Below are 27,854 nucleotides of genomic sequence, written 5' to 3'. Positions count from 1 at the left end.
GAGTTAATTCTAAATTGTTCTGATTTAAATCTAAAAGAGATTCCTTCTAGCCGTTCCCATCTGTAATTTATGTTGTTTCTTTTTAAAAGATTTGTAAGTGGCTTGTATTCCATTCTTTTTTTAAGGATTCTGACAGGTATGTCTTTAAAGACAATCAATTCTTCTCCCTCTACTTCAAATTTGTCTTCGTAACTCAAAAGAATAAATTCATCTCTAGTTTTTTTCCTTGTGAAGTAGATAATTATATCCCTAGGCAATTTTCTTTGCTTTGCCACCTTTGAATTGATCCTAAACATTTTACTTATTTCCCACTGAAATTGATCCAAATCAGCTCCCATATATTCGGCTAAATGAGGAGTCAAATATTCGTATAAATCTTCATTTTCTTTTTCCTTCAATCCTCGTATTTTGATGCAGTTTTCTCTTTGTTTTAAATCTTGTATTGCTCTTTCATCTAAATCTTTCTCATAATTTATTTCAATATCTCTCACTTTTCTGTTAATTTTGTCGGTTTTATCTTCAATTGTTCCCATGTTTTTTTCCATCTTTTTGATGTCCTCCATTGCCTTACTTAAAGTTTCCTTCATATCCTTCAATTCTGATCTTATTTCCTGCCTTATTTCTTGTTTGATTTCTTTTCTCATTGCTGCTATGTCCCTTTGTGTTGCTTTGATATCTTCCTTCATTTCTAGATACATTTCTTTTAGTTCTTCAAACATGGTCGTCTGGTCTGGTTGTTTAGAGTGTGTTTCCAGTGATGGTCTTCTCTGGAAGGCTGGATCTTGCTTTGCTTTCCTTGTATGCATTATTAATCCCCTGCTTTGGCCTTCGCTTTGACCGTTATTTCCTTAGATCTTCTCCACTACTTTAGTCTTTCCTTCTCGACCGTCTCCTTAGGAGACCGACCGTCTTTCCGCTTCTTTGACCTTAAGTCTTTCTCCGCTACTTTAACCTTCCCCGCTGTCTCCTTAGATCTTTCTCCGCTGTCTCCTTGGGTCCTCCGCTGTTTCGGCCTCCGCTTTCCCCGCTTTCTCCTTGGGGGTTGCTCTGCTGTCTCCTTGGGTCCTCCGCTGCTTTGGCCTCTGCTTTCCCCGCTCTCTCCTTGGGTCTTTCTCCGTTGCCTCTTTGGGTCCTCTGCTGCTTTGGCCTCCGCTTTCCCCGCTCTCTCCTTGGGTCTTTCTCTGCTGTCTCCTTGGGTCCTCCGCTGCTTTGGCCTCCGCTTTTCCCGCTTTCTCCTTGGGGCTTTCTCCGCTGTCTCCTTGGGTCTTCTGCTGCTTTGGCCTCCGGTTTCCCTGCTTTCTCCTTGGGTTTTTCTCCGCTGTCTCCTTGGGTCCTCCGCTGCTTTGGCCTCCGCTTTCCCCGCTGTCTCCTTGGGTCCTTCTCCGCTGTCTCCTTGGGTCCTCCGCTGCTTTGGCCTCCGCTTTCCCAGCTCTCTCCTTGGGTCTTTCTCCGCTGTCTCCTTGGGTCTTCTGCTGCTTTGGCCTCCGGTTTCCCTGCTCTCTCCTTGGGTTTTTCTCCGCTGTCTCCTTGGGTCCTCCGCTGCTTTGGCCTCCGCTTTTCCCGCTTTCTCCTTGGGGCTTTCTCCGCTGTCTCCTTGGGTCCTCCGCTGCTTTGGCCTCCGCTTTCCCCGCTCTCTCCTTGGGTCTTTCTCCGCTGTCTCCTTGGGTCTTCTGCTGCTTTGGCCTCCGGTTTCCCTGCTCTCTCCTTGGGTTTTTCTCCGCTGTCTCCTTGGGTCCTCCGCTGCTTTGGCCTCCGCTTTCCCTGCTGTCTCCTTGGGTCCTTCTCCGCTGTCTATTTGGGTCCTCCGCTGCTTTGGCCTCTGCTTTCCCCGCTGTCTCCTTGGGTCCTTCTCCACTCTCTCCCTGGATCTTTCTCCGCTGTCTCCTTGGGTTCTTCTCTGCTTTGGCCTCCGCTTTTCCCGCTGTCTCTTTGGATCCTTCTCTGCTGTCTCCTTGAGTCTTTCTCCACTGTCTCCTTGGGCCTTTCTCCACTGTCTTCTTGGGTCCTCCGCTGCTTTGGCCTCCGCTTTCCCCGCTGTCTCCTTGGGTCTTTCTCTGCTAAAAACCTTGTAGGAGTTTCCTGAAAGTACAAGTCCTCCAAGCTTCTCCCAGATGTCCTCCAAGCTCTCAAAGAAAGAAGCAAGGAAAAAAGATAGCTTTATATATATATATGTATATATATATATATATGGATGGCTTAATTCTTGTCAGAGAAGGCGTCCCAGTTCTCAAAGAAAGAAGGCGTCCCAAAGTTCTCAAAGAAAGAAGAAAGGAGGAAAAAAAAAAAAAAAGGTAGGTTTGTATATATATCTAAATGGCTTAGTTCTTGTCAGAGTAAGTGTCCCAGTTCTTTTCCCTTTGGGAAAGGGATTCACCAATTCCTCTTGCAGTAGGTAGAGTCGAATAGATCCCACCTGAAGGTGCAAGTCTTCCAAGCTTCTCCTAGCTGTCCTCCAAGCTCTCAAAGAAAGAAGAAAAGAAAAAAAAAAAAAAGGTACCTTTATGTATATATCTGAATGGCTTAGTTCTTGTCAGAGTAGGCGTTCCAGTTCTTTTTCCTTTGGGAAAGGGATTCACCAATTCCTCTTGCAGTAGGTAGAGTCAAATAGACCCCACCTAAAAATGCAAGTCCTCCAAGCTTCTCCTAACTGTCCTCCAAGCTCTAAAGATGCAAGTCCTCCGAGCTTCTCCTAGCCGTCCTCCGACAATACGTAAAGTGAAATAAGCCCCAGCTGAAGGTGCAAGTCCTCCAAGCTTCTCCTAGCCGTCCTCCAAGCTCTCGAAGAAAGGAAAAAAGGTAGCTTTATATATATATCAGGATGACTTAATTCTTGTCAAAGTAAGCGTCTCAGTTCTTTTTCCTTTGGGAAAGGAATTCACCAATTCCTCTTGCAGTAGGTAGAGTCAAATTGACCCCACCTAAAGGTGCAAGTCCTCCAAGCTTCTCCTAGCTGTCTTCCAAGTTCTAAGGATGCAAGTCCTCCAAGCCTCTCCCAGCCGTCCTCCAAGCTCTAAAGATGCAAGTCCTCCAAGCTTCTCCTAGCTGCCCTCCGACAATAGGTAAGATGAAATAAGCCCCAGCTGAAAGTGCAAATCCTCCAAGTTTTTCCCAACAGTCCTCCAAGCTCTCAAAGAAAGAAGAAAAGAAAAAGGTAGCTTTATATATATATATCTGGATGGCTCAGTTCTTGTCAGAGTAAGCGTCCCAGTTCTTTTTCCTTTGGGAAAGGAATTCACCAATTCCTCTTGCAGTAGGTAGAGTCAAATTGACCCCACCTAGAAGTGCAAGTCCTCCAAGCTTCTCCTAGCTGTCCTCCAAGTTCTAAGGATGCAAGTCCTCCAAGCCTCTCCCAGCCGTCCTCCAAGCTCTAAAGATGCAAGTCCTCCAAGCTTCTCCTAGCCGCCCTCCGACAATAGGTAAGATGAAATAAGCCCCAGCTGAAAGTGCAAATCCTCCAAGTTTCTCCCAACAGTCCTCTAAGCTCTCAAAGAAAGAAGAAAAGAAAAAGGTAGCTTTATATATATATCTGGATGGCTCAGTTCTTGTCAGAGTAAGCGTCCCAGTTCTTTTTCCTTTGGGAAAGGGATTCACCAATTCCTCTTGCAGTAGGTAGAGTCAAATAGACCCCACCCAAAAATGCAAGTCCTCCAATCTTCTCCTAGCCGTCCTCCAAGCTCTCAAAGAAAGAAGAAAGGAAAAAAGAGAGGTAGCTTTATATATATATCTGGATGACTTAATTCTTGTCAAAGTAAGCGTCCCAGTTCTTTTTTTCCTTTGGGAAAGGGATTCACCAATTCCTCTTGCAGTAGGCAGAGTCAAATAGACCCCACCCAAAGGTGCAAGTCCTCCGAGTTTCTCCTAGTTGTCCTCCAGGCTCTCAAAGAAAGAAGAAAGCTCTAAAGGTGCAAGTCCTCCAAGTTTCTCCTAGCCGTCCTCCTGCTTCCTTGAGTCTCTTTCTCAGCCTTAGCCCATACTTTCAATCTCTGCTCCCCTTCAATACAGTTGATTGCTCTCAGCTGTTTGGATGAAAATCTCTCGCAGCTGTGCTACTCCCTTCAAGCAAGCTTTAGTTTGTTTGTTTTTTTTTTCCCCCAGTCTTTGAGAGCTCTTATTCTTATTCGCTAAATTTTATTTGTTTAAATTTAGACAAACAGTCCATTCCTCTTATCCCAACCTCCTAATTAAATGTCAAATTGGCAAAATGAAGTTAACGGAGGTGGATATTCCGTCTCTTTTAAAGTAGGTTACTCACGCCCATGCCATTTCTTTGGCTCTATCTCTCCTCGTTGTGAAGTCTTAACTGAAGATATCTTGTCTCTTCAGTCACTGGAGGCTTTTATATCTATGTTCTTAAGTTCTTCCACTTCTTCTTTAGTTAAAAATTGGGGGCAACTCTTGTGCCTTAAGGCTTCCCACAGAGACAGCGATGCTCTTTGTCCTTTGCCCACTTCCAGTCCCTCCCATTAGGAAGAGGTTGGAGCAGGCAACGCTGGCACTAGCAGAGCTTCTTCATTTAGGCAATGCCATGCCTAAAGTTTTTCTCTCTCCGTGTTGGAAAAAACGGAGGAGAAGATGCCTCTGTGGAGGCTGTTTTCAGAGACTCCTGAAAACACATCCGTCGGGCTGCCGCTCCCAACCGAGAACTCTTTTATGACTTCTATTTATTCATTGTCTAGGTTAAATTTGTGTAGATCCTCTGTTGTCATTATTTTTGTTTTCTGTATGTTCAGCAGTAGTCCTGCCTTTGCATTTTCTTCCTTGATCTTCCTTAGGAGTTGTTCCAGGTCTGTGAAGTTTTCTGCTAGTATTATGGTGTCATCTGTATATCTCAGATGGTTGATATTTCTTCCTCCTATGTTCACTCCTCCTCCTTCTGTGTCCAAGCCTGCTTTTCTTACAATATGTTCTGCATATAAGTTGATCAGATAGGATGATAGGATGCAGCCTTCTGTGGCTCCTTTGCCAATTGGGAACCATTCGGTTTCTCCAAATTCTCTTCCGACAGTAGCCTCTTGTCCTGAGTTCAGATTCCTCATTAGGACTATGAGATGTGCTGGCACTCCCTTGTCTTTAAGGGTGTTCCATAGCTCTTCATGATCTATACCTTCCTGCTGTACCCCTTAAAAATAAATAGGACAGTCATGTATATAAAATATAAATATATAATATTTCTATAGTAAATATAAATAGGACAGCCAGGATCTTCTCTGGAAAGTAATCCTGAAGGAGCAATTATAGCACTTACCCAGCAGATGGTGATGTTACCATGCACTATAAAGGATTATCTCTTGGTAAGTTATATCTCAATTTAAGGAAAAGTCCCGTTCTCTGCTGTATCCTATTTGCCGATTGCCAAGTTATATAATGCAGTTCGACACTGTTTTAACTGCCATGGCTCCATGCTATGGTATCCTGGGATCTGCAGTTTGTTGTGGCACCACAATACTCTGACAGAGAAGGCTAAATATCTCACGAAATTACAAATCCCGAATTCCATAGCATTGAGCCATGACAGTTAAAAGTGGTGTCAAACTGCATTAATTCTGCAGTGTAGATGCAGCCAATGAGAGAGATGTTAGGTGCCTGATATCCCTCAAGTGAACTGGGAAAAATGAATTTCTCCAATATTTCAGATAGCAAAAATACTTCTTGAGAGCAGTGTTTTAAGTGCCTGGGGAAAAGTAGTCCAGCCCAGTGGTCCAAGTTGTTGTAATGACTTATACTAGCTACTTTTAAATCAGAGTAATTTCTGCTGGTACAACTGAGGAAAAAAGAAGGTAAACAGATGTTCTATATGCGCCGGCAAAGGAGAGATGTATGGGAAATGAATGGCTATGCAGCCTATAAAAACATACACAATCTCTCTCGCTTATTGCATATTCACTTTTCAGACATAGCTGGAGTTTCCTTAGCCACCTGTACATTTTCTTAGGTCATGTAGGAATTTCTGCTGGACAGAGTGATTTTGTCTTGCCAACAGTTTGGAACTATCCATCTCAGAACTGGAGGAAATTCCTAGTGTCCAATGATATACACATCAAGAAAATGCAGGCCGAGTTGGGCCAAGGGACAGCTTGTGTGTCTCTTTCCACACTTACTGCCTCTATGATGGATGTCTTCTGAAGAGCAATCCCTTCCAAGAAGAGTTGTCTGGCAAAGGATAGGTCTCAGTATTAATGCAGGCTGTCTTTCGTTCCTAATGTTCTGTTTCCGCCTCAGCTTGAGAAATAGGCAAAAGACCTTCTCTCAGTGGCTGAGATCCCAGATCGGCTACTTAGTTAAGTTTATATTTGTGTGTCTTGTGTGCCTTCAAGTTGTTTCCGGCTTATGGCAACCCTAAGGCAAGTCTATCATGGGGTTTTCCCTGGCATGATTTGTTCAGAGGAAGTTTGCCATTGTCTTCCCCTGAGGCTGAGAGATTGTGACTTACCCAAGGTTACCCAGTGGGTTTCATGGCCAAGCAGGGACTCGAACCTTGGTCTCCAGAATTGAAGTCCAATATTCAAATCACTATGTCATGCAGGCTCTCATTTAAGTATGTAGTACCTCCTGGTCTGATCCCCGACCTCCAATCTTGCTTTGGAAATCTGTTCTCCTGTTAACCAGGGTGCAACATACTGACATTTCTGCCTCTCTTTCTTCCAGTGATCGCTGGTGTACACATCAGTCAGAAACATGAGCTCTGTTGTAATTCTTCCTTGCACCGAACCTCACTGGCAGGGATGGTGGTGCATTGATAGCATTTCTTGTCACACTTTTCTCGATAGCACTTTGGCAATCCATGCTTGTATGATCTGTTTTCCACAGGAGGAACGGTGGAAACGAATGATCAAGGATGCCAACCACTTCCCGAAGTTGGCTCCTGTGTGAATGAGCACATAGCAGCTAGATTCGAGAAGCGATTGGAGGCCATGATCACTGTGAAAGGAAGGAAGAGAGGAAGGAGCAGAATCTCACCCATTCACAACATGTGGCTGCTTGAGAAGTGGAACTGTGATGAAAGGGACCTATTGCACAAAGGCAATAATGGAATAGCAGTGAGATTGAGAGCCTATAGATGGGTTTTGCCCATCAGTGAAAAGGTGCACAACAGTTAAGAATGGAATGCAAGGCAGCAGGATGGGTGCGATGTTGTGTGATATGTATCAGTTAAAGATGCTTTTATCTTGTTAAACTCCCAATTTTTATAGCCTCGTGTGATCACATCTTGTGTGTACATAATCCAGAACTGCAGCTTCAATGTCCAACCATTTAAAAGACACATAGACACTTCTGGCAGAACCGCTCCCAACCATCTACTTTTTTGTTTCCTTGCCCTGTCATTGATAGTTCCATATAGCTGCTGCCTTGCAGCACAGGGGTTGTCTGACATGTTGTCTGCAAGGGGAATGTGTAGCTTTGAATGCCACCTTAGTGCATTCCAGAAGTTAGGCGTTCCTTTGCTTGATTTGAGCCGTATTGATTAATGGTGTGTGCAAAGTAAATTTTTGCCTCCAAGGGAAACCTCCGTGGATCTGGCCAAAGATGAAGTGCCAGTGATTAAGAGTTCTAAAGATCCTTGCTATATATATATTTAAAGGGCGGGGAATGCTCCGCTGAGGCCCCAGGGACTGAAACGAGGAGGTGTTCCATTATCTGCCTGGCTGGCCAGGAATTCCCTTCCAGAGAAACCTCTCAATGTAACAACAATCAGGTCACCTTGCTGGTAACCTCTCAAGAGACCTTTAAAGCTGTCAACTTGCCTGAAGACTTGAGAGTAAGTGGAGGAAACAGGTGGACTCCAAGGACTAGGGAGGGATTGTTGGGTTCTAAAAGCAGCCAATGGAAGGATTTTCCATCACTTAGGCACCACTTTTCTGAGCCCGGTAATGAATTTGGGTTTGCCTCTTCTTGGGGAGCTCAACGGAGGACTAAAATAATGGAGGTAAAAGCAAAAACAAAACAGAAACACAAACAAACCCCCAAATTTTTCCATTTCTTAGTTTGTTAGACCCATCCTTTGCACCAGGCATTCCTGTCAGACCCACTGCCGATGCAGCTCAAAATTACAGGAGAGAATTTATTGGCAAAGGTCTCGGATACCTCCAGCCAAGCCTATTACAGCATTAATTCTCGCCCTCCGGCTTAATACGGCGCCTCTTGGCTTCCTAGGGAACTCCAGCAGGCTTTCTATTGTTTAGGGAGCTCAACCATTACAACCTCATCTGGCTCATGTGTGCAGCAGAGTCTTCCAAGCCCAAAGATATGTTAATAGAGAGTGACCCTTGGATGAGGTCTGTTATAGTTTGCCTGTTTTATAGCCTCGCCGGGAGGCTTTCTCGGTTACTACCTCGGCTACCTCCAAGAACAGGAAGCCTTGTGTTGGGGATGCACCATCCAGATTCAGAGAGATGGCTCAGCTGTCAATGCAGAGCAAGAACAACAGTGGGATTTATAGCCTGATCATAACTGCCTCCAAGGGGCTGATCCAGCACCAGCATCCCATTTCTGACTGGCCTCTGTAGTCATTTCTTTGGCTTTGATGGCAAACTGAGCTCAACCCAAGGAAGTAAAATATGCTTGCGAAACGAGATTGGTAAAAGTAAATTCACTCCTGCTGTCTCTTGGCATGGAGAGTAGCATTCATAGTACTGCTTCTCCCCCTTCTCTTTCTATCCCAGTTTTCGACTTTTGCAACGTTTATGCAGATGCATCAGTATAATAATACTTTAATGACTTCCCGTTGTTTCAGTGAAAGCACCAGAATATGTTTCTAATACTCATGTAAAATATCGTAACTGTAGACTACTAGGGAGTTAGTAACTAGCTATTCAGCACAGCTTTCTCTCAGTTCTAGCCTCCTCCAATAAATCTATGAGGGTGTCATCTATTTCTTGATCTAGATGGAACATGGTGGTGTGTACTGGTCAAGATTTGTTTTGGGGCCATAGGGAGTTACCTCTATGGTGAGAAAGGAGTGTGTTTGTGTAGAGGTGACTGTTCTGGAGAGGCAAGAAGGGATAGAAGTCAGTACCTGGTTTTCAAGCCATAATTTGTAGTGAATTAGCACAGTGTCTATGGAGTTTATAACATGAGGGAGATCAAGAGTTTATCCTGTGAATATCCCAGAAAAATTGTGTAATTATGTGAAATGATTTCACACAACGTTGCACAAAACCCACCGTTAAAATGGTCAGAAAGAAGCATTAACATGCATCTTTTTTACTTTGGGCATTTCAGAGACAATGCATTTCCAATATCAACCTTATTTGCGCAATTACGTGTGATAATAATTTGCGCAATTACTCACCATTTTCGGGCAGCTCTAAATGCGCTTTAATCTCTGTTTAATGCCAGAATTAGCCCCAGTAATAAACTCCTTTATTGTGTTGTTATGTGCCATCAGGCCAGCTCTGTCTTATAGCAAGAGTATCATTGGGTTTCCTTGGCAAACTTTATTTGAATAGTTTGCTATTGTCTTCCATGAAGGATAAGAGAGCGTTACTTACCCAAGATCACCTAGTGGATTTCCATGGCTGAGTAGGTGTTTCAACCCTGGTCTCTCAAAAGCCCTAGTCCAATACTTAAGTCACTACACCATGCCTACTGTGTCTGTAATTGACTTCTGATAATCAATACTTTCAGTCAGGCAGGACTATCAATAGAGCTGTGTTTGCATCCCCTCAAATCTAAACCATTGTGCTCACTCCAAGCAGAGAAAACTACAGGAATGTCATAACATAGCATAGTAGTTCCACATTTGGAACTAAACTACACCTTTGGACTTAGTTGCGCTGCTTCAAATGCACATTTTGTGGGTGGTGGGGACTGAAGAAGCATCTTGATATGTCCTCTCTGCTAGACATGGAATGATTTCACCATCCGCTGAGACCTCCAAAGGACATTAGTGGATGACGTAACCATTTTGCACCTGGTTGCAAGGACATGGCCAGATGCTACTCATAACCTATTCATCTCTATCACCCACAAAATGGCTGTCGGAGGGCAGACTACAGCAGCCCAATGGTAACAGCAGTAGCATTGCAGGTGCATTGGGCTGTTGTTAAGGGAATGCTAAGCTCCACAATCACCCAAAAAAGACACATGCACTTGTAAGGCGCATAAATATAATAAATAAATATAAGGTGGATTTACACCTCCATCTGCCACTATGAGGATGCCAGACAATGTGTGTGCATAATGCTGTCAAGAGCATATCACACTCAAGCAATTCAAGCTTTGTGTTACAGGTAAAGGCAACTCGTGTTAAAATCATTATGGAAAAAATATTTTTATTATTATCATTATTATTATTATTTTAAACATATTTGAACCTTCTTTAATTTCCAAAACGGAACAATCTCTTTTAATTTACAGTCGGTTCTGTTACGCTTGAATATATATTTTGACATGTTTGAGCCAGCACCAGGAGGAAAATAAAAAGGACATAGAACTATTACCATGGCTACAGTCCATATGTAAAATTAACTATAGAAAAAAATATATATACACTTTTTCACTCTGCACTGAAAAACAACATTGCATTTTTGCCTCGTATTAGAACAAAATATCAATATTCAACTGCAAAGGGGATTTTCTTTAAAAACACACACACAATGGAGAAAAATAATAAGAAAGCACCATTTTATAGCCAGAGTTTACACTCCGCATGTGACAAAACTGTGCAATTATCATGTACAGTACTTCTAAGAACAGTACATAGAATATTGTTTTCAACACTGGAAATACCACAATTGTAATGCAAGGGCATTGCGCTCAGAGTGGACCACCAAAGGTTTTGCTGTAGTTCCTCTGAAACTACAAATGCCTATTCCTCTGACTGCCATGCTAGATCACTCCTGTGATCTAGTTGGATTGGATTCGGGAGATCCTCAGTGAGCAAAATAGTAGTGATGGAGAAGCATCCCTGAATGATAGCTTGCTCGCTGATTTGAATCTCCCCAACGATCGCAATTGAAGTTGATGTTGGAAACTTGGACTTAAGGACCAAGGATCCACAGCATAACAAATTACTAGGAAGAAAGTTGCCTGAAAGCAGCTTGGAAAACAACTGGGTTTTAAAGATCATAACACTGCATTGTTGCATTTATGCAGAAGCGTCTGCAGAACAACAAAAAAGAATGATGCAGATTATAGGCGGGAATCATTCAACCCTCCAGATGGTTTTAAAAACTGCAATTTCCAGCGTTCATCACTACTTGCTATGTTGGCTGGGAGCTACTAGGATTTTGCAGTCCTATAATGTCTGGACAATCTCATGATTTAACCTCTGAGTTATGGGGAGAGTTCTGGAATAGGACTTGTTTAGGAAGGTGGGGAAATATTCTGAAGTTGTTTTGCCTCTCTGTTTGCTTTCAGTTGACCAAAGAAGGCTCTTAGCTTACTGTTGGCTCCCAGAAAGTTCTTTGAAAAGTGCACCTTAGTGGGATTTATTACAAAAACAAACAATTAGAACAGCAAATCCTTGTGCCATCTCAGAAATTGCTTTGCAAGAACCTCATGTCTAGCCTAGCATTCTTTTCATCTGGGAATTTCACAAAAGCATGAAGAAGGCTGCCTTTCACTAGTCTGTCTCTCAGCATATATTATCCCACAGTGCACAGCCTCTGAATACAGAGGATCCATTTAGTGACAGCAGTTAGATCCATACGCTGCATGAATTTGGCTGACCTATCCTAAAAAGCCATCAAAGCTGGTGCACACAACTCCATCTTGGTATTTGCAAGAGGAGAGGGGCTGGTGCTTCAGGGACACTAGACTAAAAACATCCTTGAGTACATGGTTTCATAGTTCTTTGATTTGCAGCCTAGGTTATGATACAGGTTGTGCTGCGTCTCCCTTATCCAAAATACTTGGGGACCAGAAGTGTTTTGGACTTAACTCTTGGTTAATCTTTAGGACCACAGGATGCTGCACCAATGAGAATCAGAGATTGAATAAAATCCTCTTGCTGCACTTAACATCCATTGGAGATTCCTATTGCCTTCAGAAGAAGTTTTGAGCACCGTTAGAATTTCTTCATCTTGGAACACCAATCCCTACATTGGTAAACTCTTTCATTGCATGCCATATGTCCCAATAGAGGGGTTTTCAATTCGTCCAAAATCTATTACAGCTTAGCCACAACACAGTATTATATAGATGATCTTTTATAATTACTGTACTTCCATGCCTGAATGCACAGAATGGATCCATCTGAGAATATGTCTGTCTGATTTCTGGACTGTAGGCATCTGAATGTCATGTGAATATGATCCAGGATCCATCCATCTCAGGATGGTTGGGTTGTACTAAATGGAATGGCTTCTTGGAGCAGAAGTAAATAATTGTTATCATGTCTGTCATACTAGATAGCTGTCAAGCAGTTGGTTACCTGCTGACTCCTGCTCCATCATGTAATCCCTTGAGAGTGAGGGAGCCATTTTGCCCAGAAGCTTTAACAAAGTATGTGCAGATCAGATGCCCACGGAAAATGGAAATGGCCCATCCTGCTCATAGCATCACTTTCTATAGGACTTAAGGTATGGAAGGCAACCTTTGACCAGCACTGGTGTTTCAGAGCAACCCTCAGAAATATTTTGTTTCATTAGTTCTTTCTATTTTCACATGAAAGAAAGAATTCCTACCATTAGATCATAAACTACAAGTGATGCCCAAGTTGTAGCAAGGGTTGGCAGAGAAGAAACAGAAAGAGGGGAGAAGCAGTAATAAGAAGTGCTGAAGTTAATACTCTTTTTATTACTGGGTCCCTCTCCGTTCCAAAATATTAGCACCAGGAAACAAGGAGAACCAAGGAGGAAAGAAAGCAGAAGTTTATGTGGGTACTAACGTCTTTTTCTGAGCCTTACTACATGACATTGTAGTTCTTCAGTTGTCTTCCTATTGGAGACAGTTGTACAAGCAAGTCTTTTGTTGAATGGATTTTTCCAGATAGAAAAAAAACAAGACTCGATAAGGCATGGAGAAAGGTGCTACTATCTGGCTAAGCTTCCGCTTTCTTTCCTTGTGTGATAGGCTCCCAAACGTCAGCCCTGTTTCAACTATTGCCACCTCAGTCATTTACACATCAATTCAATTCCTGCCATCCAGGAAGCGCACAGAGCCTTGGGGTCCATACCCAACTTCCACCAGACTCCTCATTCATTTCAAAGCAGAAAACAACATCACACCAGCATCACTTTCTGTGTTCAGAGCTGCCCCTCGCATTGAAATTAATGTGCCACATAGACAGGAAAACTCTGGCGCATGCTTACAGATTAGGCCTTCAAGTGTTCTTCTGCAGCCCAGCAGAGTTGCTGTACTTGGACTGGCAGAACATTGAACATGTGCATTTGGCCTGATTTCTGGTTAGCACTGCTGTGTAGGAAGAAGCTTTTAAAGTTCTGCTTGGACTAATGAGATCATTAAAATTTGTCCTGAACTTATTTACTGCAACATTGGTGCACCAAGTAAGACACCATTGCTGTGTTATTTTTTTCCAAGGAAAGGAAGTGGAAAGCTAGTCCTTAGATTTCTTTTTCTTCTTTAAAAATTATACTTAGCTGAATATTGGCAGCTGCTGCAGTGGGCTTTCTGTATCGATTTCCAGAAGCGTTCATCCACTGCCGTTTGGCTCTGGGAGGCTTCTCTAGCAAAGCCTTCCTTTTTCAAATTAAACGTTTCATTAATGGCTCTCTCTTTCAAGCTGCCCATCCTCCACTTGCATTTCCAGGCTGGGAACTGAACCCAGAAGCCAAGGCTGAAGCATTAAGTAATGTCTCTGTCTATACTGAGTTATTTACCAGAGGCTTACCCTGTTGAGGTACGTGTAACTTTAGTCAATTTAGTCGCTTTTCAAATCTTTTCTTTTAAAAAAAAATGGTAACAAGCCATCCAGTGGCTGGAAATAATCTATATATTACTGAAAAAAAACACACCTGTAGCAGTGTCAAAGCAACATAAAATTATACGTAATTGGCTTTGAGATGAATTCTTCTTTTTCTGTAGTGGATTGCTTTGGTTCATCCAGTCTGCAAAAGGGGTTTCAAGTCTTATTAGGTAAAAGCGTTGGAATCCACCAAGTTCGGTAACTCACTGCAGATCTGGTAAACAGACCTTCCTTGCATTTGCCATGTACATATGTAATACGTTTTGCTGGATCAAGCCAAGGTCTATCTGGTCAAGCATTCTGTTTTTAAAGAGTGGCCAACCAGGTGCCACTTGCGCATGGTGGTAATGGCTTCTCCTGTTGTTGGCGAGAAGCATCTGCCTTTCAGAAGTATACTGCCTCTGACCTTAGCAGTTCTATTTTGCTCTCACGGCTATTAGCCTTCGATAGACCCCATACCCCACAAATGTGTCTAATCTATTCTATGTGACTATTGCCACATCTTGTGGCAGTGATTTCCATAAGTTAATGATACACTGCAGGAAAAGGTACGTGTGACCTTTAAGACCCCAGGGAGCAAAGGCAGGTTTCATAAACTCTTCTGTTGCATCTTGTTGGCGTAGAAGTCTCTGCAGGTCTGGCAACAGCGCTGGTACCACCTCATGTCCTGGCAGAGGTTCTTCTCTCGAATCACCCGACAGTAAACAGTCCACTGGTCTCCTGCGCATTTATACGTCAGAGCAGCTTTGTGTGCATGTTTTTTTTTTTAAAAGAAAGACAGAATATTGGGAAAGGGGGAAAAGGAGTTAGAAGTTTTTCTTGGGAAGGCGATGGCATCATTGCAATGGAAGCTAAGCATAACACAGAACCTTTGAGACTAACTGAAATAAAGAAGTTGGCAGTATGAGCTTTCATAGACTTCAGTCTTCTTCCTCGGATACATATAGTGGATGACAGTGCATCTGAGGAAATATACTTAAGTCTACGAAAGCTCATGCTGCCAACCTCTTTGTTTAGTCTTTATTTAGTTAGTCTCAAAGGTGCTACAAGATCTCTCTCTCTCTACATGCTGATTCTACAGGCTTACACAGCTGTATCTTTGAATAACACAGAACATTAGAGATTTATGAACAGATAAAGCTGTTTTACACAGAGCTAGACATTCCAGGTAAGGGAAAGATGGAGCAGACACTTGACAAGGGGGGAAGCCTTGAGAGTTCATACTTACCAAGCCTTGGAGAGGTAATGGTGTTGACGTTTATCTTCTCGTTGCAGGCCTCTTGGTGACACTGTCGGTAAGCTGCGGGCTTGGAAAGGGCAGGACACTCATTGCCATGGCGGCCTGTGACCTTGTGCATGCACTGGACCACCCGGGACTGAAGGCCTTTGCCACAAGTCGAAGAGCACTGAAGAAAAGGCAACAGTTTGGTGAATATCAGATATAGCAGATCCTGAGGCTGAAGGGATGATGGTGCTGAGAGAATAAAGTGCATTACACATAAATTGTGATGAGGACAGAACTCTTGCAAGAAAAGAATGCCTACGAACCTACATTGCTGACTTTTTTCAAAGCATATCTTCAAAATGAAGAAAGGATGGATTTGAGACCTTGGCATAGTTCCTGTGGCAGCTTAAGCCACATGAATAAAACAGAACGGTGACAGGAGATTTGGGGGGAAATGTCAGATCTGTACTCATCCCCATTTCTTTTCATAAAATTCCTGGTAGATTGGTAATGGAAAAGGTTCCCAGTCTCCTGATCAGTGAAAAATGTGCTGCAAATCAATGTGAGCGGCTTTAAGATCTCATATTACGAATGTTCATTGCAAAATTATACCACCATGATTCTGCTTTAACTGCCATGGTTCCATTTTGTGGAATCCTGGGATTTGGAGCTTAGGGAGACACATTTAGCCAGAGTACTCCAGTGACTCCAAATCCCAGGATCCCACATGGTGTTCCCATGGCAATTACACTTAAGTAATAATGTTATAACTATGCAATGTGAACAGCCCCTAAGTTTTTTTGGACACTCAAAAATCTTTCATAGCTGGAATGCTGTTAGTTACACGCACAAGCATAACTTTCTCTCACATATAAATATGTCCTTTTAGGATGCTGGCTTACTGAAAAGTCTCTAGTGAGCAGGGAGAATTGCAGAAGTGTCTGGCTATGTCCTTGTAGCCAGATGCAAAATGCACACATCAGTGCTGAGACAAGCCAGGTTCCTCCAGAGGACTCAGCGCTGCTGTAACACTTTTGTATCTGGCCAAAGGGACACAGCCAGATGCTTCTGCAATCCTGGCTGCTCCACAGAAAACACAGAATGGCCATTGAGAGAGGACTTGGGGGATGTTCAGTAAGTCGGTGAGATATATGGCTCAGCCTAGCTGAGGATCTATTATGCTATGCTGAACTATACAGGATTGAGACTGATGTCTGTTTCCCAATTTATGTGCATCCCCATCCCCCAAAACCTGACATAGTGACTTGGCTGACTTCTGGTCCCCACTTTAGAAATACAAACGCCGCACAGGACTGCTATCATACTGTCTCTGCTCCACCTGCTCGTTCATGCTCCAGAATTGAAGTACAGCTGCAGAGGAACTCAGTAGTAAATGGGGAATTTGCTATTGTATACATCTCACTTCACACACCTATTGCATTAGAGCGCCTCCTGTTTTGTGTTTGCAACCAATTGTTCCCGTTTTTTTGTTCTCTCCATCGACTGAATACTCCATTTCCTGATGTGCAGGTTAGAAGTTTAACATTACTAAATATAACCATCTCCAACTGAGGGCAAGATCCATACATCTCTTTCTGGGTGGTCCTTTCAACGCCAGCCGAGTGTTCAACAATGCTCGGCCCTTGTAATAATTTCCAGCTTCAAAAGGGCTTGACAAACATTCACACACACACACACACACACACACACACACACACTATCCTGCTCTAAAGCATGCAAAGCCCATTTCCCAGTATGCAGTCGGTGGAAGTCTCATAATCATGCCGTATGGCATAAAGCCATGTCAGTCAGTGAATATGAACTTCTTTCGCTTTTTTTTGTTGTTGCTAGGGCTATCTTTCTCAAAACTTTGCCACATTTATGGATAAGTTCCTAAAGCAAAATGGAAAGCTCAACCTATGCAATCATGCGCACCTCTGCATTGCAGATGCGTACCTGCTTTTGTATGTGGCCGCACGCTGCTATCGCCACATCTGTTTACCCACAGAGAGGGCAAAGCATCAATTCTTTTTCCACAGCGGCTGCCAGTTCTGCTTCTTAACACACAAAGAACCACCAAAGTGTCTGTTTTTTAAAAACCTTTTTCTTTCCTTGCCTTGAGCTTAGTTTGATTGCTTCTCCGGGGAAACCAAGACCATCACCTAGGCTATGCAATTAGTCTTCCCGATGCCGGGAAGGCCGGCTTGAACATTTATCCTGAACTGCCTGGGTTTGGCAGCGAAAGAGACATCTGGCTTATTTTAAACAGAGAGAAAATCAGCTTTCCAAGAAATAAGAAATAGATACAGAGAAGTGTACAGATGGGAGGTTGTTGCCCGTATGACACTGTACTTTAGAACAAGGGTGCTTAGAGAACTGGGGGGGGGGATTACATGCGGATATAGTATTGCGTTTTCCCTTCAGAAATGTTTGAAATTAACTTCCATGCAATCAACCAAACTTGTTCCTCTATGTATATGCTTAAAATCAAAAGCAGTATTCCAGATATACAACTTATCAGATACTAAAACTGCCCCTGGTTTTTTCCCGCCGCCTACAAATAAAGATGTACACATCCAGAAACTCTCTGCACACTGAAAGTTAGCAGAGTTGGACTCTGATGTTTGTTCTTTGAATCCTGGTCTAATAATTATAATGTACAATTATTATTTTTTATTTTATTTTATTTTATGCTGGTCAATGACCGAATAAACAACTTACGTACATAGAAAGCTAGCATGAAAGTGGTCCTTTCCCCTGTCTCCTATCATCCAGACTCTGCACAAATTTACCTTTCTCCTGTAACTTAATTCCTTCATCAGAAAACAACATTATTCCAGCTGTTCTTTCATTGCCATGCTCCTCCATCACATGCTTGAATCCATGGACAAAAAGTCCATGGATAAGGAAGGCGGACTGTATATGCGTATACAGTTTGAGTTTGCCTTATCTAGTATGCCAAAATCCAAAATACTCCAAAATCCACAACTTCTTTCATGGGTGGCTGACACAGTGACACCTTTGCTTTCTGTTGGTTCACTGTACACAAACTTTGTTTCATTCACAACTTTACTGAAAATATTGTGTATACAATTACCTTCAGGCTATGTGTATAAGGTGCATATGAAACATAAATGAATTTCATGTTTAGACTTGGATCCTATCTCCAAGATACCTCATTACCCATACCCATTCAAATATCCCCAAATCCAAATAAATCAGTACATAAATATCCAAAACCCAAGACACTTCTGGTCCCAAGCATTTTGGATAAGGGAGACTCAACCTGTAATTACAAAGCTGGGCCAAAAAAATTAGGTGTTCAACATTGCGTGCGTCTTAACTATAAACTTCAGGTCAAACTGCCACTGTTTGCATCATTAAATCAGAACTACTGGAATGAAAGCTTTGCCATCAATGGATAAGATCTAATTCGCCCACAGCATTTTGAAAACTATTTTTCACAGCCGAAAAAAAGAAAGAAAGGAGGAATGAAATGGGTTGGGGGAAGCAAAGGAGGAGGGGAAAAAACCCATACACCCCAAAGTTGTAATGAGAACGTATCTAGTCTTGTTCGAGACCATCTTTCATGTGGAGCTTTTATGTCAAGTAGATGATTTGTTTAATTCCAATCGGGAGAAAAAAATTCCTTCTCAATTTGAGGGCCTGGATCAACTTTAGGAAAAGAAATAAATTACATGGGAAAAAATTTCTTTTGGCTGATCTCACAAATGTTGCAAAATGCTTGCAGAGGGGCAGCTACCAAGCTTTCTCAACAGCCTCCAAGTTGTATTTTAAGACGGGATAATATTTGGCAACAAGACAAGGATAGCTGTTCAAATAAATCTCTATATCTAATTTTAAAAAACGATTTTATCTTCAGACTGCACCAAATTCAAGACCACAAGTACATTCTTAGATATAAAGGTATGCCAAACTAGAAAAATTGGTAACGGGAAGAGGGACCGGAATTACAAAATGTTAGTTATTCTATTTGTTTGTTGGCCAAGATTCAGGCTCTGTGGTTCGTAACTTTACGAATCTGTCGTTAGGTTGCCAAAATGCAACAAAACCCAAAAGGTTTCTGTTCCTGGCTTGAAGAATACAATCCTACTTAAAGTGTGTTCCTGCTGACATGTAATACATAAGAAATTATTTTAAAGCATTTTAATCTTTTTCAACTTGATTTTAGCATTGAATTTGCTTTAATTATTGTAGTAATTTAATTCTATTTTAATATAGTATTTTTGAATGTTTTTAACTGTATGGTGTTTTTTAATGTTGTAAGCCGCCCTGAGTCCCAGCTTTGGGAGAAGAGCAGGATGATGATGATGATGATGATGATGATATCTACATTGTACCTGTAGGGATACATCTGAGACTTTACTAAACAAGCACTGAACCCAAATCTAACAACACAGCCCACTCATGGCCCAGCTACGTTTTAAACACTTTGGAAAGACCAACCATCTTCAAACACTACAGAAGAAAGGTGATACAGAACAACAGTAGAAATGCTGAAGATGATCTTCCTTGCAATATATAAGGTATCCCTTTAAAAACAAAGTTGCAGCGGCCCAGACATTCCTATTATGCACCTGCAGAACTAATCTGTAGAAGGCAACCTTGCTATGGAGTTTAGCTGGTGTGAATTTTCTGTGCAAACCAGGCATCAGTAAACAGGTGAGTAAAGGCTGAAGCTCAAGTCTCCTCTGCGATTCTCTTGAAAACGTATCCCCTTCCTTCCTTCCTTCCTTCCTTCTTTCCTTCCTTGCGACAAACATAAATCTTGAAAAGAGCTCGAGGGAGGAATGCAAACTCGAGTGTTGCATCACCCGCTATTTCTGCAGGTGACATCTGTACGTGCAACATCTGTACATGAAGCAGTTATGAAGAGAGGCTGTGCATCCAGGAGGATTTCATCTGCACAAGCCTTCTGGCACATGCGAAGGAATTGCCTGTACTGAACGTCTGGCTGGCTGGCTTTGTGGACTGCAGAAAACCTCCCCAAATTCCTTTTGCAAAAGCCTGGTCCAAAACAAAGCAATGTGTAAAACGGTGATGGAAAGTAGCACCACAAAAAGTGCATGTATTCCGCCGAAAAAATACTAAATGTCTTTTAAGCGAACGCCTACCGCTTCGTCTTGAACCAAAGCTGTTAAACTTCCCCAAAGGAGCCCTCTTGACATTTCCAGTTACACCGGAGGTCTGAAGGTTGAGCTGTGCAATTTCAACTGCTTGTTTCAATCAGTATGTTCTTTGCATACCTCCAGTTTCTGGCTATGTTGACCTCTCTTCTGTTTGTGCATTCAATTTCCTATTTGTCGTTCCCTTCTCTCTGGCAGCTTGGTCTTTCCAAATGATACTGTCATCTGTAGATGAGCTAAGACCTGGTTAACATTATAGTGAATTTGTGGCAGAGATGGGATTTTAATGGGGCCTTCCAGTTCCCTTATGCAATTGCTTTGCCACTTTTGTTACTAGCCCTCATATCTGGCCTCCACAGAAATAGTTAGAGTGAAGTGCAGATTACATGGGAATATGGTTTCTAATATATTTCATCCTCAAGACCTTGGCTGCTCTTTGTCTCCTCTCTTTCTCTTTCTCTCTCTGCCCTGTTTTACAGAATATGGTTTACGCTGATCTTGCCAAAACAATTACATTGCAATTAGAAGGCTCTTGTTCCTCCAACGATGATGGATGACAGCTGATCCATCATACAAGACATCTTCGGGGACGGTACAAAAGTAGGGTTATTCTAACAGGAAATGAGACTTTTTCCTCCAGGTTTCCCATGTGCTGCTAGGACATGTTACCTGCTGCCAGGATTTTTGCAAAGGCTAAGACGAGGAGGCAGAAGCAATTGGCAGCGCCTCGCGTCAGGGGAGGGCAGGTGGCTAGAAGCAGTTTTTAAAAGCGTACTTTATCACAAATGACACGGCTTGGCAGCAGCAGCAGTATTCCTAACGTGCTCACCTCTGCCAATTTTTCGCTGATGCTCCGAAACGTGTTTCAGTCAGAGATGGGTCCCTGAGGTGCCTCACGGAAAGGCAATGCCAGTCAGGTGCATGACGTGGAAAGTAAGGATCATGCTCCAGCTGCGGGGGGCAGAACTTGGGCATTCGGCCAGATTCCCATGCCTGCCACCCAGGGAGGGAGGTAGAGCCAAGGCAGGGACTCTGAAGCACTCCAGATGTTTATGGAATGGCACCGCTCAGCAGCCCTTGCCAACAGAGCCACTGGGGAGCATTGGTTGGGAGCATCTGGGGAAGAGGCTGCTTTCTCATCCAGAGGCCAGACTTAAATGTGCAGGTGAGATATGGCCTGCTTAAATAAGTACCGTACATACTCGACTATAAGTTGATCTCATGTATAAGTTGAGGGCAGGTTTTGGGGCCAAAATTATGGATTTTGATAAGCCCCGTGGATAAGTCGAGGGTAAAAGTTAGGGCCAAGTAACAAAGGATCTAAAGGATGAAGCAAAGGAAGACAATGCCAAAGACCTTTAAAAAAATCCCAGCAGGCATAACTGTTTGCACTCATCCTAAAAGATGGATGGATGAGAGAACAGAGGAGAGTCAGTGCTTCCAGGGACAGTGATGGTGAACCTTTTAGAGGCGGAGTGCCCAAATGGCAACCCAAAACCCACTTATTTATTGCAAATTGCCATGTCCCTCTGGCTTTCTAATAACAAACTCTGGCAAACTCTGTGCTGGGGTGATGGCACATGTGCCCACAGAGAGGGCTCTGAGTGCCACCCCTGGCATGCGTGCCATAGGTTCGCCATCACTGGATTATACTTTGCCTTTCACCAGTGCATGGTTCCTTTTTTAAAATAAGAGTTAAAGTACAGTACTAGCACTGATAAGTCGACTCCTGTTTTTGGGGTCAATTTTTGGATTAGAATTTCTAGACTTATACTAGAACTACACATCTAGATGCCGTGTTTGCACTAGTCACTTTCTGCATTCTCGATTTTCCTACAAGAAACAGCAGAACAGGCAAAGAAGAAACTTTTGCTGCATCTGCACTACAGCAATAATCCAGTTTAGCCCCACTTTAATTGCTCTAGCTCCATGCTATGGAAATCTGGGAATTGTCGTTGGTTGAGGCACTTTGTGGCGTCGCAATGAACTGCAATTCTCAAAGTTCCATAACATGGAGGTAGGGCAGTTAAAGAGGGGTCAAACTGGATTATTTCTGCAGTGTGAATGCTGCTGAAGCCAGCCTTTCTCAGTTTTTCTTTCTTTGTTTAGATTTCTAGAGATAAGATATTACTCAAATTCGTAAATAATCAAAGCTGCAAAAGTCAAAGCAGAGGCACTATGAAACCCTATCAAGAAACCCTGCCTTGTAATAGTTTGAAGGGATATAAATAACTAGACAGCATTGCACTTATTTCATATACTTCATTCTAAAAAACACACTCCATGGTCAATTCATACTCTTTAAGGGCAGGGTTTCCCCCTGTCCTCCAGTCTAAAAAATATATCTGTTATTTCACCTGTTAATACACAGAGGCTGTTTATGTTGGCTGGCCTTTTTGGTTCTATGTTCCAGTTTATGAATAATATAATGTTCAATACTCCAAACATTTGGTGATAGAAATTCTTGGCATGACCTAAATATAGGCTTAGCAGACAGCAGGAAAATAAGAGGAAAGGGGGGATCTTTCTCTCTTTATTAAGACTATATAGCACCAGTAACACTGGCTATCCGAAAGCACAACAGTTTTGCTATCCACGGATCAAAATCAGAATTTTGACCTGGATCTGACGTCTTTTCTTCTAGATTTTGGAAAGCAAATTCAAGCTACTGAACACCTATGTGTTTCTACTGTATTTTATTGCATTCTATGTATGTTTGTTTTTGGAGGAAGCAAGTTCTTTGTTAAGACAATTAGGCTTGCAAAAAGAAGATACAGGTTGAGTCTCCTTCCATCCAGAATGATGAAATCTAAACTATTCCCAAATCCAAAATGGTACATATGAGGAGTTGATATACTGGCGCCTTTGCTTTCTTATGGCCCAGTGAAAACAAGGGAGGTTTGAAGTTTGATATGATCCGTGGATAAGTCAAAAGTAAGACTTAGGGTCATGTAACAAAGGATTTAAAGGATGAAACAAAGGAAGACAATGCCAAAGAACTTACAAAATTGTAGGAGTCATAACTATTTGTGTTCACACTGAAGGAAGGATGGATGAGAGACTAAAGGAGGGTCAGTGCCTCCAGGACAGATTACACTTTTGCCCTTCACCGGGGATGTTTTCTATTTTTATGAGAGTTAAAGTACAGTACTTAACCTTGCCCCATGGATAAGTCGACTCAAATTTTTTGGGTCAATCTTTTGACTAAAGGTTTTAGATGTGTACATGAGAATATACAGTATATGATGAAGGATTAAGTCTACCGTGTTGAAACCATGCCTTTACCTTGGACCAGTCTCCTGTCTTCCACTCATAACAGCCGGTGTGATCCTCACATTCTTCTTCGTCTCTTGGCCGGGTGGCCGCCTCACACTTTCCTTGCGAGTTGGTGCAAGTGACTGTTCGCTTTTGCTTCCCCCGTCCGCAGTTGGATGAGCACTGCAAAGGGAACAGGCACAATAAGCGGTTGTTAGAATCATAGAGTTGGAAGAGACCACTAGGGCCATCCAGTCCAACCCCATTCTGTCATGCAGGAACTCTCAGTCAAAGCATCCCTGACAGATGGTCATCCAGCCTCTGTTTAAAGACCTCCAAAGAAGGAGACTCCTCCACTGTCGAACAGCCCTTACTGTTAGGAAGTTCCTCCTAATGTTGATGTGGAATCTCTTTTCCTGGAGCTTGCATTCATTGCTCCGGGTCCTAGTCTCTGGAGCAGCAAGAACAAGCTTGCTCCCTCCACAATATGACATCCCTTCAAGTATTTAAACAGGGCTATCATATCACCTCTTAACCTTCTCTTCTCCAGACCAAACATCCCCATTGTTGGTTACGATTTGGATGAAAACTGGGGGAAAGCTCTACCCTTGTCAACCCGTTTGAGATTTTTGACGATTCAGAGTTCTGTTTGTCCAAATATTGCTTCCAAGAGACTTCCTAGATTTCTGAGTGAAAAATTATCAGACATATTGATATATAGGATTGTCTTGGGATTTAGTAATGATACTAAATTCAAGATAAATTAAGCTCAAGAGGCAACATTAGAACTAAATGCATTCTTTTCCTGGACCATCACCAGTCAGGGATTATAGTGAATGTGGCGAGATCTATGTAGCCAACCAGAGTGGCTTATATGGCAATGTTAATAAAGCTCATTTTGAGTGAAGGCAACACTTCTTAGACTAGTCACAAAAGTAACTCTAGCATATTATATTACCAAGGTCCAAGATGACCTATTCTTTTTTGAATAAGTGAACATGTTCGTCCCCTTTCTCAGCGATCTTTGAAAAAATTTTGAATTTTTGAAAAATCTAGGAATCATAGTGCCTTTTGACACTTGAGGAAATGTTCCTATGATTACTTCTCGCACAAAACCCTAATAAAAATTCAATTTCTCCCTCCCTATAGCATCCTATTTCACCCCCTTCAAGGGATCAGTGAAGAACAGACTGTGGGCTTGACAGTAAATAAATAGTCAAAGATACAAGATTCTCTGTGAGATCTTTTGAATGTGCTCCAAGAAGCTTTGCCATTTGGGGGTTTTAGGATGGAAACAGGCCTCTACTTGATGCATGCTACATTCAGTGGACAGATCTCAGCATGCCTATCTATCCATCTTAAAAAATAATAATAATCCAGGCAGTTGTGACCTGCTGACCCTGTTGAGGACATGAATGACATGTGTTTATGAGCTGGCATGCAAACAGACATGCTTTGAAAGACTTCACCGCAACAGCAAAGTGACTTGTTAGTCTTCACTGCACACATGCACACAAAAACACACACAAACTGGAAAGGCTCCCGCTAAATTTATTGCTGTTTCACTAAATGTCCACCTTATGGAAAGGAACATCTTTTTGTAATGCAAAGGGAAGACTGGGATTCTGGTGGCTACAAGGAGGGATTCCTTTAGTCTGTTGAGATAATGAAATTCAAGAGCTGCTTCTAGAAACTGGCAGCTGGCTGACTGCATCAAACACAAGAGGTTGGATAACGTTGGTGTTGTGCAAGAGAAGAAAAATGTTGGATTGGAAAGGATAGGTAGAGGTTTCATTCTGTTTCAGCTCCCTCACCTGAACCAGAAGATCAAGGTCAGCCAAACGGCACAAATAATTCAAGTACCTGTTGGGCCTGACACTTAATGTTCTTGGGAAGGACAGGTTGCGTACCTGGAACTGTGGTTCTTAGGAGCCAGGTGTTGCCTTATGACAGATGGTTGTGCCAAGGTGGTACACAAAGGGTCTAAAACAGATGTTGTCAACTGTTAATCCTCCAGCTGTTTTGAGCTTCAGCCCCCAGAAGCCTTTGCCAGCATGGCCAATGATGAGGGAATCTGAGAGATGAAGTCAAAAAACATCTGGAGGACCAGAGGTTGAGGACCACTGGTCTAGAATGATGAACTAAAAGGCCTTGTGGAATTGACAGAGAAAGTCACTGCTCATTTTTTTTTAAAGAGGTATTTTATTTTGGACACATGAAAGCATCCAGAAATCAGTCATTCTTATTGCATACACTTGACTATATACCTCAGTATACATCGAGGGCAGGTTTTGGGGCCAAAATTATGGATGTTGATATGACCCATGGATAAGTCGAGAGTAAAACTTAGGGGCACATAGTAAAGAATCTAAAGGATAAAGCAAAGGAAAACAATGCCAAAGAATATACAAAATTCCAGGAGGAATAACTTTTTGTGGTCATAATAAAAGCTGGATCAATGAGAGAATAGAGGGAAATAGGGACAGATTACTCTCTGGCCTTTCACCAAGGGATGGTTCCTTTCAATATATATCAGGATTAAAGTACAGTATTTACATTGACACATGGATAAATCGACTCAGGCTTCTTGGGTCATTTTTTTTTTACTAAAATTTCTAGACTTATACAAAAGTATATAGAGTAATTAACTTTGACACTTTTAGTGGTTGCATCTTTGTTTTTTGTCTTTTTAAAGACAAATAATTACTATGAAATCAGATGCAGGAAGATTTGCTCACTTCTAGCCATCTCCATCTGGGGATTTGTGCTCTGACACTTCCATCTCAACTGGCCCATTCTTCCCACCAAGATTGCCTTACCTTAGACCATTCCGACGCTTCCCAGATGGAGACACAATCTCGACCTTCACAGCTTTGGACCGGAGTTGGCTTGGGGCCGAGGCAGTAGAGATCCCTGGTGTTGACATAGGTGCCATTCTGCAGCTGATAGACGCATGCCACTTCGCGACGCTGGATACCTTTGGCGCAGGTTGCAGAGCATGGGCTCCATTGCCCTGCCACCCACCTTAAAGAGGAGAAGGGGTATAAGGAAGTAAATCATGTAACTTAATCCATGAGCAACATTTTTCAAGAAGGTTTTCAACTGTAGTAGGAACATTTTTGACCTCTGGAAAGCTATGGAAGGGTGAGAAGGTTATGTACTAAAATGTTTGGGCGCCTATGGTATATACAGTGGGCCCTCCACATTCGCTGGGGTTCGGAGTGAAGGATCCCCATGAAAGTAGAAAAACTGCAAATAAAAAAGACTGTTTTATACTTGAGAGAACATCTCTCTAGGAATCTCTAGGTCCTCCAGGACAAGTCAGTGGTCAACATCTGCCAGATGTTGGAATGAAATTGGAGGACCTACAAATGCCTGGAAAAGTGTTCTCTCTAGGAATCTCTAGTTCTTCCAGCATGGAAAAATGTAGCTAGAAGTTCAGATTCAATACAAATATGAATACTGTATGATGATGAAGGTGGAGGCAGGAGGGGCAGAGCAGAAGACTGCATTTCTAATTCGCTGTCAGCTCCAGAAGCAGGCATAGCTGCTGTCCAGCCTTCACTGAATTAAGTCTAGCAACAGTATTGTAATTTCATGGTGATCTAAAGTCTTTGGCAAGAAAAGAGAGGAAAGGATTGAGCGTAAGGGAGAACAACGGAGAGGAAAGGAGTGGAAATCTTTGCAAGAGCCACCCTCGTGGTATGCCTTAAGAATTAACCTTTCAACCGCATGCCATACAAACCGGAGGAAAAAACAGGTTGTGACCTTGTTTAGAGGGGGAAAAGAAATAGGAGGGAACAGAAGGGCGAGAGCCTCCCACTTTCTTTTCCAGTTCAGTGGGCTGTAAGGAAACAAGAAAATGGGCATGGGAAGAATCTGGAATTCTTTATGATGATGGATGGGAAAACGGACAGAAAAGGACCTGTTCTTATGCAAGTTTAGTGAAGAGCCCTTTCATCTGCTCAAAGCAAAGCAAGTCTGGGAGTTGGGAGCAGGACTGTTCCTCGAGTTTAACTTTGATAAAGTCAAATTTATACTGAAGCTGTTGATCTAATGGAGAACCTGTTCAAAAACCAATTATTTTTTGGCACACATCTCCCTGAAACTGATATTTAAAGCCTCGAGAGTCAGCATTGTATAATGGTTTGAATGTTGGAACAGGATTCAGAGAGACCAGGGTTCAAATCTCCACTCAGCCATGGAAATCCATTGGGTGACTTTGGGCAAGTCACACTCTCTCAGCCTCTGAGGAAGGCAAGAGCAAGCTCCCCTCTGAACAAATCTTGCCAAGAAAACGAAGTCGAATGAATGAATAGGCAGTTAACAATAAGAAGCTGCTGCTGTGAAATATTTGGGC

The 27,854-nt window shown here is 42.5% G+C and overlaps 2 protein-coding genes across 2 annotated transcripts in view; both read right to left on the bottom strand.

The window, feature by feature from the left end:
• Nucleotides 1–862: 862 nt before the first annotated feature.
• On the bottom strand, nucleotides 863–12,422 carry LOC149307439 (uncharacterized). Its single transcript, XM_089538316.1, has 2 exons — nucleotides 12,374–12,422; nucleotides 863–2,202 (listed from the first exon to the last, which is right to left on the bottom strand). The coding sequence occupies exons 1-2, from the start codon at nucleotides 12,420–12,422 to the stop codon at nucleotides 863–865; spliced, it is 1,389 nt and encodes a 462-aa protein (XP_089394442.1).
• The window catches only part of LOC149307438 (A disintegrin and metalloproteinase with thrombospondin motifs 17-like), a 119,997-nt gene continuing 102,403 nt past the window's right edge, over nucleotides 10,261–27,854 (bottom strand). The window contains exons 20-23 of the mRNA XM_089539168.1: nucleotides 26,314–26,518; nucleotides 23,525–23,677; nucleotides 15,096–15,273; nucleotides 10,261–14,611 (exon numbers count right to left, since the gene is read on the bottom strand). Coding sequence (XP_089395294.1) covers nucleotides 14,457–14,611; nucleotides 15,096–15,273; nucleotides 23,525–23,677; nucleotides 26,314–26,518 — 691 coding nt within the window. The 3' untranslated portion in view covers nucleotides 10,261–14,456. The remainder of the gene's footprint in view (nucleotides 14,612–15,095; nucleotides 15,274–23,524; nucleotides 23,678–26,313; nucleotides 26,519–27,854) is intronic.

Source organism: Sceloporus occidentalis, unplaced genomic scaffold (genome assembly GCF_023333645.1).
Source record: "Sceloporus occidentalis isolate IW3139 unplaced genomic scaffold, rSceOcc1.0.p SCAF_9, whole genome shotgun sequence".
NCBI classification, from domain to species: Eukaryota; Metazoa; Chordata; class Lepidosauria; order Squamata; family Phrynosomatidae; genus Sceloporus; species Sceloporus occidentalis.
Note: the sequence above shows the minus strand (reverse complement) of the source record. Positions and strands in the feature narration are given on the sequence as shown.

Coding starts and splice junctions, on each gene's coding strand:
- LOC149307439 (XM_089538316.1), bottom strand. CDS start 12,422: ATGGCTCCCTCACTCTCAAGGGATTACATGATGGAGCAGGAGTCAGCA. Junction 2,203..12,373: donor GATGGAGCAGGAGTCAGCAG/GTAACCAACTGC, acceptor TTCTCTGACAAG/AATTAAGCCATCCATATATA.